This window comes from Nicotiana sylvestris, chromosome 10 (genome assembly GCF_000393655.2).
Source record: "Nicotiana sylvestris chromosome 10, ASM39365v2, whole genome shotgun sequence".
Classification (NCBI taxonomy): domain Eukaryota; kingdom Viridiplantae; phylum Streptophyta; class Magnoliopsida; order Solanales; family Solanaceae; genus Nicotiana; species Nicotiana sylvestris.
Window position 1 is genome coordinate 44477709 of NC_091066.1, and position 16656 is coordinate 44494364.

Here is a 16656-nt window from a genome sequence, read left to right on the forward strand (position 1 = left end):
TAGGAGATGTATTTCCTCCTAAGGTTGTTTTAGTTTTACCCATAGGAGACGCATTTCCTCCTCGGTTTGTTTTAGTTTCACCCATAGGAGAAGCATTTCCTCCTAAGTTTAAGTTTTACCCATAGGAGACGCATTTCCTCCTAACTTTAAGTTTCACCCATAGGAGATGCATTTCCTCCTAAGTTTGTTTTTACCCATAGGAGACGCATTTCCTCCTAAGTTTATGTTTTACCCATAGGAGATGCATTTCCTCCTAAGTGGTTGTTAAAGATATAAAAAAAATGACCTAGTCTGATGAACCTTCTCCTAGGATCAAAATCTTAGTCTGACGAATTTTCTCCTAAGATAGAGACCTAGTCTGACGAACCTTCTCCTAGGATCAAAATCTTAGTCCGATGAATCTTTCTCCTAAGATAACCAAAAAACAAAAATGACCTAGTCTGATGAACCTTCTCCTAGGATCAAAATCTTAGTCTGACGAATTTTTCTCCTAAGATAGAGACCTAGTCTGACGAACCTTCTCCTAGGATCAAAATCTTAGTCTGATGAATCTTTCTCCTAAGATAACCAAAAAACAAAAAATGACCTAGTCTGATGAACCTTCTCCTAGGATCAAAATCTTAGTCTGATGAATTTTTCTCCTAAGATAGAGACCTAGTCTGACGAACCTTCTCCTAGGATCAAAATCTTAGTCTGACGAATCTTTCTCCTAAGATAACAAAAAAAAAGACCTAGTCTGATGAACCTTCTCCTAAGATCAAAATCTTAGTCTGATGAATCTTTCTCCTAAGATAACAAAAAGAAAAGACCTAGTCTGATGAACCTTCTCCTAGGATCAAAATCTTAGTCTGATGAATTTTCTCCTAAGATAGAGACCTAGTCTGATGAACCTTCTCCTAGGATCAAAATCTTAGTCTGATGAATCTTTCTCCTAAGATAACCAAAAAACAAAAAATGACCTAGTCTGATGAACCTTCTCCTAGGATCAAAATCTTAGTCTGATGAATTTTTCTCCTAAGATAGAGACCTAGTCTGACGAACCTTCTCCTAGGATCAAAATCTTAGTCTGATGAATCTTTCTCCTAAGATAACCAAAAAACAAAAAATGACCTAGTCTGATGAACCTTCTCCTAGGATCAAAATCTTAGTCTGATGAATTTTTCTCCTAAGATAGAGACCTAGTCTGACGAACCTTCTCCTAGGATCAAAATCTTAGTCTGACGAATCTTTCTCCTAAGATAACAAAAAAAAGACCTAGTCTGATGAACCTTCTCCTAGGATCAAAATCTTAGTCTGATGAATCTTTCTCCTAAGATAACAAAAAAAAGACCTAGTCTGATGAACCTTCTCCTAGGATCAAAATCTTAGTCTGATGAATCTTTCTCCTAAGATAACAAAAAGAAAAGACCTAGTCTGATGAACCTTCTCCTAGGATCAAAATCTTAGTCTGATGAATTTTCTCCTAAGATAGAGACCTAGTCTGATGAACCTTCTCCTAGGATCAAAATCTTAGTCTGACGAATTTTTCTCCTAATATAGAGACCTAGTCTGACGAACCTTCTCCTCGGATCAAAATCTTAGTCTGATGAATCTTTCTCCTAAGATACCAAAAAAAAAGGAAAAGAAGAAAAGAAAAAAAAAGAAAAGAAAAACGTTTGAAAAAAAAAGAGTCATTTTCCTAAAACCAGGCGCCCACCTGTATAACGAGAGGAATACATTTCAGTCTTTTTCATTACAAGTGTTGAAGTTGGGAGCCCGCCCATAGAACAGAGGAATACATTTCAGTCCTTACATTTCAAGCATTGAAGTTAGGCGCCCACCTGTATAACAAGGGAATACATCCTAATCTAGTGTTTAGTTCACTCTCAGCACTGCATCAGTAGTATCAGTGGGCTACGATTTTGCTAACGACTCACAAACCTCCCCAGTGCAAACTGGGTTAGGAAATTTTGTTTGTTTTGTTTGTTTTGATTGTCAGGGACCCGCCTGTAGAACGGAGTTTGTGGTATGTCAAAGATCGAAGAAGTCAGGAGTCCGCCTGTCAAAGATCAAGCAGTGACCCACTGGAAAGCAGAAGGATTACAACAGAAATCCCCAGCATTCAATCCAAGTTAGAAGCTCGCCTCAAGAACGCGAATCAATAGTCTGGGATGATCAACATAAGCTGGTCACAAAAACAAAACAAAAAAAAACAAGAAAAAAAAAGAAGAAGAACAAGAAAAGAGAAAAACAAAAAAGAGAAAAATACGGAAGTGGAGAACAGATGTGGTCTGCTCAAGAACTAACACCTACAACTAGCAAGTATCAAGGTTCAAATCCAAAGTCTGTATGAAGCACCATTCAAGACTCAAGACCAAGTTTCAGAAGACTTAAGAGATAGGAATCCTTGTAACTAGTAGCTGATAGGCTTAGTTAGTCTTTTTCAGTTTTCATTTTTGTTGTAATGACAGGACCGCGGAACCGGAACCTCAACGGAACGGCACCTCGATCGGCTCTTCACCTCGGTACACTTCACTATCTCTCTCATATCCGAACTACACGTGGCCTGATTCCTGTAAAACCAAGGATATGTAGGCAGCTCAGATACCAGGGCTCGGTCACATTCCCTCCCTTTCCTTAAGTGTAGTCCGTCCAAGTAATGGTCGGGTCAAAAACACGTCTAGTCATTCTTTGTCGGAAAACTCTTCGTGTTTCCAGTCAAAGAGGGGCAGCTGTAAGCACGTGATTTTTGACCCTCCCCGAGAATTTTCACATTTTTAGCGTGAATATGTGAAATTGGGTCTAATATAGCCATTTTAACTATTTTTACTTTATTTCGTTGCAAAAAGAAAAAATCACAAAAAATACATATATAAATTTTAGTTTATGCATTTCTCATAAACGTGGAAAAAATACAAAAATTGTACTTTATTTTGGTACTTTATATAAATTCGAAAATTACAAAATATATAGTTCTATTAATGTTTGCAGTCATTATAATTTTGAAAAATACAAAAAAAAAATATTACTTCATATTTTTGTCTTTATTAAAAAAAAATTACAAAAAAAAATAATTTTATTAATATTTTGTAGCTATTTTAAATCTTGAAAAATATTTAAAAAAAGATATAGTTTTGTTTAAATACTAGTCTTATTTTTGGTAGTTATTTTGCTTACATAGGACTAGTTAAGCAACGTGTTCCTATTTCTCGGGTCCGGACAAAAGAATAATATTCGGGTTCAAACTACCCGGTTTTAGGCCTAATTTCGGACCTAACCCATAATAAACCGTGTCCAGGACACATGGGGAACCCCACCATGCGTGGGGGACACAAACCTTGAACCCCACCACACGTGGGCTCATTTTTTGGGGCAAACCCATTATAATACACGGATGAAACATTTGGAAATGGGGGCTTTTTTTTGAAAATTTTTGGAAGGAGGGAACTGTTCCTCCGTCTTCTTCCTCAAGAAAAATGAACAAAACCCTACAAGAAACCCACGATCCTCTCATCAACAGACCAACTCCCTCCATCGTCGACCCTACGTCCAAAATGCCATAACCAGTCCGTCACCTCCACGCCATCTACACTACCCAAAACACCCTCCTCCTCCCAGCTCGACCATCATCACTACACAGCCCGACGAGTAGCAGCAGCGTTCGTCACTGCCCCATCACCACCGTCCGACACCACCAAAAACGACCCCCCTCTCCGCCTCACGACCACTACCCCATAACCCAACTCTGCCCTCGTCGTCACACCCAAACACCACGTCCAAACACCTACTGAAACCAGTCGCACCCCCACGCACCCACCATTGCTCGTCGTCACTCTTCCAAAACCAGTCGTACTACTACACCGTCTGCATCGTCCAGCCTTATCGTCTCATCTCCACGTCCAAACGCAACCAACTCCCCATCGTCTTCCTCAATAGCCAAACCCACAGACGACCCCCCCCCCCATGCCCCAGCTGCTATCAAGCAGTTGCTGCTGCTTCCTCGTCGGAACCACTGTTGCGTCGTCGCTATCCCTCGACCCCTTCAGCTCCATCCCCTCGTCTTGGCCTGCTGCGTCGAAGAACAATCAACAACAGCCCAAATCTCTGGGCGTTGACAGTTTTGGGGTCCAAGCTTTCCATCGAGGTCGTCGTTGGTTCGTCGAGGTCCGGTACGTCGAGGTGTTTGTCCGAGGTTTCGTTGTTGTTCCTCGTCCAGTGAGGCCCGGCTTGAGTTCCGTCGGGGTCGTGTTTGTCGTCCTGAGTTTGCCGAGGTTCAAAGGTTAGTAAACCTCAAGTATTAGATAAGGAAATGTTACGTTAAATGTTCGAAGATGCAATATAGAAATTGGTACGATAATTTTCTGCTTATGTTTTCATCGTCTGCATTTTTGCTCATTTTTGTTTTACGTGATTCTTGTTTATCCGATGTCATTTAATTAAGTTGGACTAGTTGTTCTATGACACAAGTTTGACGTTAATCTGTTCGTCCTTTCCTTTGCTTAGGTCATTCAGACAAAATTATTATTAGTACATGCTCTTGCTACGCCCGAAACACTCGTTCACTAAACTCATTTTTATTATTTTTTTTTTTGACAAGTTATGAGATTTTAGTTGTAAAAAAGTCGTAAGGTTTAGTATTGTTAAAGGCGTAAAAATGGCATCCTTTTAAAAAAAATAAAAAAAAAAGTAAATAAAAACAAATAAATAAATAAACAAAAAAAAACGAGACTACCTTCGCCAAAAATAAAAATGTACAGATTGCGGAGCCCTCACAAAATATATGTATTAAACACTTAGATTCCGGGACGGGCCGTTTAGCAAAATTCACGGCCCTACCCAAAATAATAATGCGCTAGTTGCTTCAGGCGCGCCTTTAATAATTTAATTTTCCTAAACTCGGGTGCACATTTATGTGACCCAAATCTAAAAATCTCAACGGAATCGAAATGTGTCTCTAATCACGGGTATATTGATTATGGCGTGGCCCGAGATGCATTTCCATGACATTGCAAATCCCTTTAAAAAATAAGAATGAGATGAGCCTCGCCGAATAAAAACACAAATTGCGGGGCCCTCAGTAAATACTTGTTTAAAATTACTTAGAATTCAGGAGGGTCGTTTAGCGAATTTCACGGCCTCCGCAAAATAATAACGCGATAGTCTCTTTAGGCGCGTGTTTAATAATTTACTTTCTTAAGCTCGGGTGTGCATTTCATGCGACCCAAATCCAAATCTCAAAACATCAAATAAAATGCGTTCCGGATTGTGGGTGCATTTCATGTGACGCAGTCCAAAGACGTGTTTTAAGCGATGTTCACATTCTTGTAAAAACAATAATAATAAAGCGGTTAAAAGTTAAAATTTGCACATAAGTTCATATTCGTATAAAATCAGATAATCAAGCCAAATATAACAGTTGAGCGACCGTGCTAGAACCACGGAACTCGGGAATGCCTAACACCTTCTCCCGGGTTAACAGAATTCCTTATCCGGATTTCTGGTACGCAGACTGTAATATGGAGTCATTCATTTCCTCGATTCGGGATTAAAATTGGTGACTTGGGACACCCTAAATCTCCCAAGTGGCGACTCTGAAATAATTAAACAAATCCCGTTTCGATTGTCCTTTAATTGGAAAAAACTCCCTCGCGCCCTCGCGGGTGCGGAAAAAGGAGGTGTGACAGCATGTATACCAATCAAAAGCATTTCCTTTTAGCGAGCGGACAAACTACTTGATAAGTTAATATCCATAAGCCCCAACATTGTTGCATGTCTCAACGAAGTGCGCCAAATGTTGTTTTGAATTGCCTTTGCCATCAAACTGTTGGAACTTTGGAGGTTGATAACCAGTAGGCATATTCAACATATAGATCCTTGCAGTGTACAACTTTGCGTATGTAAGAAAGGACTTAGAAGCAATTTCATACTTATTTTTGATAGTCCCTTTAATGAACTCCTTTAGTTGATCGATTGGAATCATACCTTCAGATGAGACAAGGATAGCATTAGCGGATGCTACTTGTCTTGGGAGAGGATCATTCCTTGGAACATCTAGGAGCTTACCAGGTGCATGGCTGGACTCTTCTTCCATCAAGATTCCCACTCTATCTGTCAACTTGTCAATTCTAGCATCTTTATTTTGCATGAACTTGGTCAAGCCAGCAATTGCTTCTGTCAAGTTTGCCAACTTCTCTTCCACAGATGAAGCGTTCGTCATCAATATTTACATGATCGTTATGGACGACGGAGAATAGCATGGATTATCATATAGATTGATCCTCGATTGGCTCACGCTATGTGGTGTAAGTGGGGAGGATCCGTCACTTGAAGTACCATCATCTTCCTTCACAATAGAGTTCTTGGATCCTAAGAGGTTAAGCAAAGCTAGAGTTTTCTTAATTTTTTCAGCAACATTGCTTTCTCCTTCAAGTGCGTTCATTGAGGATGAAGATCCGAAAATAGGGGTTGATGCGGATGGCACTTGGAGTGATTGTCGTCCTAAAGAGCTTGCTTTGCTCTATGTAACTGGTCCAAAGCTTCCAAAGGTAATATCGAGGATATTTTCTACATCAATGTAGAACCTAGAATTAGTAGTCATGGTGGAAGTTGATCGGGAGTTGATTTTCTTTGAATCCATTTCATTGTTCTTGAATTTTGATGATTGAAAAGTTGAGATGAGAGGTAGAGATTATCCCACTAGGCGTGCCGAAATTTGTAGACAATAAAATTACGTTAAGAAAATAATCTAGACCGAAAAATATTGCAGCAATCGTAGTATTTTGACTTGGTTTGCCTTGTCATTTTGACATGTGGCATGATCTTATTGGCTCTTCCGTTTGACCTGGCGTGACACGTCATTTCACACGTGTCACCAAACTGGGCCTCTAGGAAAATGACATCTTGGGCCTAATGAAATGGGCTCATCATTTGTAGCCCAATTAAATGGGATAGCCTAGTGGTGGCAAAATGGTTAAAAGAAAACAGTTAACCACCCATATTATCTACTAAAAAATGGGTTGGATAATGAACTTGTTAAAAACGAGTTAAATATGGATAAGAACCATATTATCCATTTAGAAAATGGATAACCAATGAGTAAACAATGGATAACTAATGAGTTTAACTTTTACATTTGTAAATCATCAAATTGGGGGTACCCCAAGTTTGGGAGATTAGGAATTCTCCCAAAATTAATCATATTCAAGAAGTCATGGATAATATGGTTACTCAGATTATCCGCCGGTTAACCCATTTTTTATCCGTATTAAATATGGGTCGGGTCGAATAATTTTTCTGTTTTTTCATTACTCATTTTTTACCCGAACTATGTCCGACCCAAGCCGCCCGTTTGTCACTCGTAGGCTAGCCCAATGGATTTAGACTTATTTATTTAACTCATATATATTGGACTTATATAATTAACCCAATTATATTAGTCCATAATATTTATTTAAAATATTAATCCAAGTTATTTTATAGATTTAATTTCAATAAAATTTATATGCCTACAGTAACATCTCAGTGCTTTCTGTTCAACAGGAAAAAAAAGGAATTTTTGCATTCCTATGCCACATAGGAAACCTTATTACTCTCAATGTTTAAGGTTTGACTTAATTACACTTAGTATACCAAATTACCAATTCTATACCATAATTAATTAAGGGTATAATTAATTGTACGTTTTTTACTCCTTAATTAAAGGAATCTGAAAATTCTTCTTTGTTTATATGAGAACAGAATTTGAAGTGCTTAATCCAGGCATTCTTGGATGCAGATTCCTCCAATATTCATTCTTCGATGCAATAAGTTTCTCGTTGAAGCCTAATCCAAAATATTACTTTTGGTTCTTCCATATATTCCAGATGATGCTATTAGTTGTGATGAAAAATCAGTAGCAGCTTTTGGTGAATAATTGGGAATGTTCAGTAATATTAACTGAAAATCTTACCTTAACATTTCCCAATTCAAACATCCATCAGAACCGTTCCAGTTAGAGATAAGATGAAAACAGAATCAATTAGCAACAGAGAATATGCTAGATATACACTGAAAGAACATATCTTTCAGTATGTTTTCTACAAAAAATTTACAAATATACAACAAATCAGTTTAAGTATGTATAAAGTAGTATTATTTGTAAGGGTATCTACATAATTACTACATTTATACTAAATTGTAGACTGTTTTTTGCAGAAGATTTGTAGAAGTTTTAGTCGTTTTTGATTTGTGAAAACAGAAAACAAAGCATCTACAATTAGAATACAAATAATCTACAATTTATCTACAAAATATCTACAAACTGGGTACATTGAATTTTAATATCCCAATTCACATTCAATTGTAGCTTAATTGGTATTTTCGACATAATTCCGTTTTTTGCAGTTAGTCGTTTTGGATTTGTGAAAATAGAAAACAAAGCATCTACAATTAGAATACAAAAAATCTACAATTTATCTACAAAATATCTACAAACTGGGTACATTGAATTTTTATATCCCAATTCTCATTCAATTGTAGCATAATTGGGATTTTTGACATAATTGCGTTTTTCAGAAGATTTGTAGAAGTTTTTATTTGTGAAAATAGAAAATAAAGCATCTACAATCAGAATACAAATAATCTACAATTTACCTATAATTTCTGCAATATGTCTTCTTCTTCTTCAAGTTTCAATCTGAAATTCAGTCAAAACCAAGTCTAATCTTCACTAAAACCCCTCAAAATTGAGATATAAACTCCAAACCATATTCCCGATTAGTTTCAACAACACCCAATCCAAACAAATAATGATTTTTGAAAACCTAAATTTGAATCCAAAGTTTTCAAGTTTTTTAATGGTTGTCAATGGTGGAATTGCTGCTCTCTTTTCATTTGCTTTGTATTACTGAAATTTGCGATTCAGAAATAGAGAGAGATATAGAGAGAATTTCTTGAAACAGAGTGTATCGCAAAAACAGAATATAGAAAATCTTGTTCTGCGTTGTGGAAGATCAAAGTGAAGCCAACGATAATTATGGAATGTGCGTGATTTGCGTTGGGGAAGATCTGGAAAATATTTAACTCCCCTTTTTTAGCGCGCAAAATAAGGAATCATAAAGCTACAGTAATTTCTTATTTAATGCATTATATATATTAGGTAGAAATACTATTAACATAAAGGGTAATAAGCAAACTATGAACATATTTGCTAATATAGTTTCATATATGGTATATATACGAAAACGCCAAAAAAAAAGAGACAGAATTGCAGAACTTCTACTTAGATGAAGTAAGAAGGTCACGCGAATGGAGAAAAGGATCGGCCGGGGCTTCTGTTAGAAATTTCGGATTTGTATGGGTGGTCCGAATATATGTATAGACGAGCAGGTATTTAATGCAAACTTGGGTTATATATGGACCAATAAGAGAGTGCCATGTCATCTCAGTTTCAGCTCTTAAAAGGGACAGTTTATTTTAGGGACAAATATGAGCCAAGAAATAACTGTGAGGGCATTAGGGGACCAAATAGGTTAACTAAGAGCAATGGTGAAACAAATTGAATAGGTTAGGGGTATTTTTAGACCTTTTCCACCTACTAAAAAATGTTTTGTTATTCTCATTTACATTTAATAGAAAGGAAGAGACTTCAAAACCTGGAGAGGACAAGACCTTCGACAATGATAATTACTTAAATAATAATAACTCAAATGCATAAGGGCAGCATAAATTACAAACTAATAAACCTGGGTCAGGCCCTAAAATAGTCTAGAATCTGGATTATGCTCTAGTTTCACTTTGATTGCAAAGATTATCTCTCTTTACACTGGCATAACTTGGAAAATCATTAGCAAATTGGTCTAAGAAATATTCCATTCTGTAAAGGCATAACACAAGGAACAACACTGACACCAATCACATAGTATGGTAAATAATGAAACAATTCATAAGTATCACAAAAGACCCAAAGGAAACTAGCTGGTCCCAAAAACAACAGGATTGTATTCAAAATATGGTACTCATCAAATAGCATTCTATCGATGAGCATGTGCACAACGATATTGATGTCTGGACACTTCTCGTCTTATCAGCAAGCAGCCAATCTCATAATCTACTTTTTCTCCTATAACATCTGCACGACAGAATACATCAATTTACCTGAACTTGCAGTCTGACCACCCTGGCATGACAAAAGGCAGCTTCCAAAACATTAATTAATCAGTAAGTAGAGTCATGACCTGGACTATCGGAATGCATATCCATGGATGCATCGGCAGAGATATAACTATTAGAATCTCTATTTTGGTGTTGGGAGTTTGTTTCAATGTGTCTTGTACCATTGGGAGGTTGAACATTGTTCGAAAACTGACCCCCTTGAGCAATGTGATAATTCTGTAAGCTCCGGCGAACAGGACTTGAAAGAGCATTTGAGAAAACGTTATTCTTTGGTTGCTGATCATGATCAGAACGTAAGCCATGACCTGGAGCTGCTACGCCAACTGGACCTGGAGAGACATGGAAGCCTGAGTTTGCAAAATGCATCGGCTGGGAATGCTGATGCTGAGGTGGTGGCCTAGGCGACATTGACTGGTCCTCTCCATTACAATCCAATTCGGACTGGCAAATCCATAGATGCATAGACACATCAAAACAGGGCTGTCAGATGTTGTCAAACCAGGAGTGGTTTTGTAAAAAAAATAGCAACCAGAATGGTGAAATAGGCAAACCCAGGACTGGTTTTGTAAAAAGATAGCAACCAGAATGGTGAAATAGGCAAACTACTGATACATCTTCCATAAGTTCAGTGCAGTCAGTAGGTAAACAGTACATACTTAAATAAGATTTGAAGAAAGCAGGAAATCAGGCTCTTATCTATAAACTACAAAATCACGAGATCTCGACAGCTTATACCCAAGAAGGACCCACCATCATCACTTTTTTCTTCCTTTTTGCTTCTTTTTTCTTCAACAATTTGACATCAAACAGATACATACGCGAAACTTTCGCTACTTCATAAAGTTTATTACATGTAGAAAACAAGTGTACAATTTCTTTTTTGGTTTGACAGAGTACCAGGCTCGAACTCTTGACCTGGTGGCATGAAAAGGAATCTCTCAAGTCTCAACCACTATGAACAAGAATGGCCGGTCAAGTGTACAATTTATTTTAATCTTAAAAATGTTGTTCTGTTTTTTTTTTTATCAAAAAAAAGATACTATCCGCAAAAAGAAATTCTAAGTATCCAATCTGCATATTGAGAGATGATTCTGAGAAAAATATATTTAAATAAAAAAATCAAGCCTTAGAGGAAAGTAACTTAAACATGTGCCTGAGAAGCCAATGGTTTCAGTATAGCTGAGAGCCTGAGAAGCCAATGGTTTCCCATTTCTGTGAAGACCCGAGTCATCACTATGAAAACTAATAATGGAATATAATCAGATCAAATGTATCAAGAGGGATCTTGCAATCTATAATCCAGTAATCATTTAATGTCAAATAAGAACTCTCACAAAGATAACAGGTTAACAGATACACCATACACCATGTCTAAAACAGACACAAGATCCATTCAAGATTAATAAAATTCTTGAAAACGCAAGCCCCCAAAACCCTGACTAGAAGGAAAAAAATAAATTAATCATAAGGTTGAGCTAATTGATGGCTGTATCACATCTCTTTTGATACAAATTTCTCTGTCATGTAAAATTCAACATCAACTGCCAAGAAGAATCAATAGCCATCATGGCATTCTTTATTCATATACAACATCATAGGATTCAATGTCAGGCTTAAAATCATCATGGAAAGATTTCACAATAGCAAGGAAGGTAAGTGCTGGTACCCTTATGACATCAAGGTCCTTCTTAATAATAACAAAGCGCACAAAAATTTCAAACCATCCAACAGATAAACAGCAAGATTGTTTACTGAGTCATCTCCAAGTCATAAATCAACAAGGATGAGTAAGCTCATGCAACCTTTTCCGGAAAAGAGCATATCCAGGTAGCTCAACCAGCTCGGTCTATCCAAAAGCAATTTGGGAGCTCCTACTACCTCCACCGAACTCCAATAAAATTTCATTCTCATTTTGTTAGCGTTTTCAGGTAAAAGTAATTTCACACCTCATATGATAAGCCAAGATCTAAGGTCACTTTGCATAAACATTATGCAGGAATTTATGAACTACAGACTGAAACATTGGATTAAAGGCCAGCTAGAGCAAGTTCCAATGACAGTCCTTTGTATTCGTTAAAAAAAAATTACAATCTAATTCGTCATCTTGCATTTCAGACAGTGGTGACGGGAGACACAAGAGCAACCTATCAATGTCAGTCGCATTACTATACATAGTGTCCCAGTTCTGCTTGCGCGATTCATTCACTTGCTGAAAGATCTGGACAAATGCATGCGGAAACAACAAGACTCACATGCTCTAAAGCTCAATCAGTATTTACCTCAAATGATTGCACACACAAAAACTACAGAGAAGCCACTGGTTTCTCACTCTCTCCTAGAAGCAATTAAGCATTTGCAACGAACCTCAAAAGGTCCCTAACACTAATTCTGGATAACCAGATCAAGAGAATCTTTGGATAGAAGGAATCTGGGTAAAAACAAAAACCTCAACAAAACTATGCCTCAGTCCCAAACAAAGTTGGGGTAAAACAAAAACCTCATGTTCTTTAATTCCATTAAGCCTTTTTCATAATTTTGAATCCATTGACTGTTTCTAAATATCGGGTCTTTAAATCTGCCTCTTTCAGTCTAAGTCAATCAAAAATTGGATTTGGACATTATATGTTCTTGATCCCGAGTAGTGAAATTGAGGACGTACCTCCGAAGAGTCTAACCATTCACAAGCAGAACCATGTTATCAGTTATGTCCAAGATTTTCAAGAAGAAAATTTTGATTAACATACAAGAAAAACTTTATGTTCTTTTTGTCAAGTTATCTACAATATCGCCAATCACAATGCATAAGGGTTCTCACTTTCTGATTGGAAAAAAAAAATGAGTCTCCGTGATTTGTTTTGTTTTCTTTTTATTCATTTTTTTGGTTGGGAAAAGGATCATGTGGAGATTCATTGACTATAAAAAGCTAAGGATCAAGCTTTCAGGATTATATTGCACTTTTAAGAAGAGTAAGGATCTCCTATGCTCTTTGCTAAGTAGATGAAGCTCCATAGAATAAACATGAAAGGAAAATCAAACATATCAACCATAAAAAGGTGGCTAGATAATCAAGATAATAGAAAAGAAACCTGCAGGTAGTTCAGTATGTCAACAGTTGTTACTCTGGATCCACCCTCTTGTTGCCTCAAGATCCATTGGTACAGTTTTTCCTATTAAAACAATGGTATGTTAGTTATCATGATTCGCAGTCAAAAGGGCAACAACTAGGATTCATCGAAAGATAAAATCCCAACAAACGGAAGTAGATCATTTATATTAAAATAACACAGCATGTGTCTTCCAAGAAAAAGATTTAGAAGCCTTGGTACTAAGAAACATTTCCTTCTGAAACATTTAATTTAAGCTTAGAAATCAAAAGTACTTGCAGTCACAATCTAGTGTGAAGCCATAACTACATATAAGTATGGGAAAAACTTCATAGTTGTACAGCCTAATCAAGTTCACATGCACCACTTTTTCTTTTTACAAGTCAGATCATTTCATTGATTACATACCACCACGGTATCAAAAGTATTTACAAAGGGAGAGGGTAGCTCAACCACAATTGTCAATGAAGTTATCCACTCATCTCAACACAATCATCTAAGTACACGGGTATGCTCTCTCTATTATGGAATAATCTCCTATTCCGCTAATTACAGTTGCAACAATGGTGTGCTTCTCCAAATTACCTTGTTCTCCTATTCGGTCTTCCGTATTCTCCAACAAGTGATTGTCCTTGTTACTCTGCTTGACATTATTTTATAACGTTTGTTACTCTGCTTGACATTATCGACCTAATATCAAACAAGAAAAGTGCAAGATTCCACAGCTATGCAATGCAACAGAATGCAATCCTCTTTCTTTAAATTATCTGCTGCTAAAGTTGCATCTTGCACCATAGACCACTAGAAATCTGCTTCCTTAGGTGCCTTGGTATCCCAAACGTTTTCTATAACTGTTTCCTGTCTCCATCTCAGGATAGTTAATACATTATGTATTTTAGATAGATGACTTTTCTCTTCTTCCCCCATACTATCCTATCATCCCCTCACCTCCTATAGTCACTCATACACCTATGAAGAAATTCCTCAATCCCCTCCGATTATTGGACCTTGCTATGGATTTCGCTACTCAAACCGTCAGACACTATAGCGTCATGCTAATCACTACTTCAAATTCGGCTTGACTGCTTCCTCTAGAGCTGTTCCACCACACTCTTCTCCCAACCAAATCCTTATACCATTTCCTACTCTTATTCCTATACACCATAAAACATGTTTTCTTTTATTACCTCCTTCAGCAAGCTAATCCCATAAGAATTCCTTACTTCTGATGTAGCTGAATGGGAGCACAAGGTCTGAAGTTTAGTACTGAAATGGAACTTGGAATCCTACTCTTTTTATATAATGGTGGTGTTTGAGCTAGCTTGTGGTCACCTCAAGCACTTGCTACCTCCCACCAATAAAGGACTTAGTTAACTAACTCCTCTTCGCATCATGGCTCAGCCAGAGGAAAAATTCACATAGTGCAGCCTCTATTGGAACGGCAATCCTCCTCCTTTACACGGGACCCACTATACTTTACAAAGGTCACACAGACAAAGTTCAAATTCCAAAATTATACCAAAAAAAAAGTAAAAACAATGTATCAACCCAAACTAGTTGGTGTTGACTAAATAATCCTCATAGTTAAAGTAATTTTTTCGCAATATTTTCCTATGGGCTTTCATCCCCCAGCAACTCTACTCCTTTATTGAGACCAGCTATACCTTAGAACTCAGATAGAAAAACATAAGACAATCCCTAGATATGAAATTAAGCATAAAAATACAAAACAAACAAAAAACAAATATTTATAGCATATACTAAGAAACCAAACAAAGAAGGAAGTACAAATACCATTCCGTGGCGTTCACCGGAAAGGAAAGAGAGTTTCTGTTGGTTCATAGCTTGAGTATAAAGCTGAGAAAGGGAGTTGGCAGCGCTACAGAAAGTTGAATACATGGTTCGATCCACCTCATCGAGGCTCGTTGCTAGCGACTTCCGTTTCTTCCCCATTCTTCAACGCGAGATTTCCCTTCTTATCTCTTTTAACTTATCTTTTCTATAGCCGTTTTTCGATAATCGGAAAAATCTCAGGCGATATTCTGGTAGATAGGTTCCGACGATTTCGCGGCGGAGGTTGGAGGATTGTGTGATATAGGACGCAATTGTATTTGTAAGCAAGTGTTAGGGGTGGTTTGGGTATGAAATACAGTACTTGGTAGGGATGGACAGTTCGGATTGGATTATGAAAAAAAATTATGTTTTTGGATTTAAAAATTACAATTCAAATTTAAACCAAAAAAGCTCCGATTGATTCCATTTTAAAAGTTCTATTTTGATTAATAAATCTGGTTATTTGAAATTTTCCATTTTCAGCTTTTATAAGTTGGCCTTGTTCTTTTTACAAAAATCAACCTACAAACAAAGTATTTATGTCAAATTGTCAAAATTAACCTACAAATAAAGTACTTCTGTCAAATTGTCTTAATAGTTTTTTGTTTTTACCACAATCATATGAAATTTGTTTAAATGGTGCGGGTAGCCATTTTGTGACTGTAATTGAAAAGTAACCACCGTTCAAAAAGTAATTAAAAATAGCAATTTTTAATGCGGCGATAAAATTTGGACAAAATACCCGTAACTAAGATTCGAAAAAAATTTCAGCATAATTGACTGGAGTTCATATAATGACCCGACCGATTGTTTTGAGTATTTTAGCCATGTTTTCCTTATTTAATGCTTTACATATGTGTATATGTACTTTTGGGGACTTGTCGAATAGTTGGTCTGGTTCAAGGAGAGTTTTGGATTGATTCATCCTTTGGTTGGAGGCTTAAGTTGTAAGAGTTGATCGGAGTTTAACTTATATGCAGACGACTCCGCAATGGTATTTTGATGGTTCCAATAGTTTCGTATGGTGATTTTGGACTTAAGCATATGTTCGGATTTGAATTTAGAGGTTCCTAGGTTGTTTTGGTTTGAATTGACGAAAAATGGAAAGTTGAAGGCTTGTAAGGTTGATAGGTTTGACCGGGGGTTGACTTTATTGATATCTAGTTCGAATTGTGGTTCCGGAAGTTGGTATAGGTATGTCGTGTCATTTCGGACTTGCATACAAAATTTGAGGTCATTCCGAGTTGATTTGATATGTTTCGGCATGATTTTTAGAAGTTGAAAGTTCATTAGTTCATTAAGCTTGAATTGAGGTGTGATTCGTAGTTTTGATGATGTTTGGTATGATTTGAGGCCTCGAGTAAGTCGAGTTATATTTTGGTATGGGTTGGTGTTATTGGACGGGGTCCCGGGAGTCTCGGGTGTATTTTAGATGGGTTTCGGACCATTTCTCCATGTTTTTGCCATTGCTGATTTCTAATGTCTGGTTTCCTTCTTCGCGATCGCGAAAAGGTAGTCGCAATCGCGTAGGGTATTTTTTATGGCAGGCGGGTTTTTCTTTGCGTTCGCAATGCTTTGGGAGGCAGTG

General features: G+C 37.1%; 1 protein-coding gene across 2 annotated transcripts; it reads right to left on the reverse strand.

The window, feature by feature from the left end:
- Positions 1–9810: 9810 nt before the first annotated feature.
- LOC104230978 (uncharacterized) lies at positions 9811–15350 on the reverse strand. Of its 2 annotated transcripts, XM_070160219.1 has the most exons (4): positions 15030–15350; positions 13218–13298; positions 10194–10572; positions 9811–10087 (listed from the first exon to the last, which is right to left on the reverse strand). In XM_070160219.1, the coding sequence occupies exons 1-4, from the start codon at positions 15186–15188 to the stop codon at positions 9990–9992; spliced, it is 717 nt and encodes a 238-aa protein (XP_070016320.1). In that variant the 5' UTR covers positions 15189–15350; the 3' UTR covers positions 9811–9989. The 2 variants fall into 2 exon arrangements, with proteins under 2 accessions (XP_070016320.1, XP_009782198.1); XM_009783896.2 differs by having other exon boundaries at positions 9935–10572; positions 15030–15333.
- Between the last annotated feature and the right edge of the window lie 1306 nt (positions 15351–16656).

Coding starts and splice junctions, on each gene's coding strand:
- LOC104230978 (XM_070160219.1), bottom strand. CDS start 15,188: ATGGGGAAGAAACGGAAGTCGCTAGCAACGAGCCTCGATGAGGTGGAT. Junction 13,299..15,029: donor CCGGTGAACGCCACGGAATG/GTATTTGTACTT, acceptor TTGTTTTAATAG/GAAAAACTGTACCAATGGAT. Junction 10,573..13,217: donor ACATACTGAACTACCTGCAG/GTTTCTTTTCTA, acceptor TGGATTTGCCAG/TCCGAATTGGATTGTAATGG.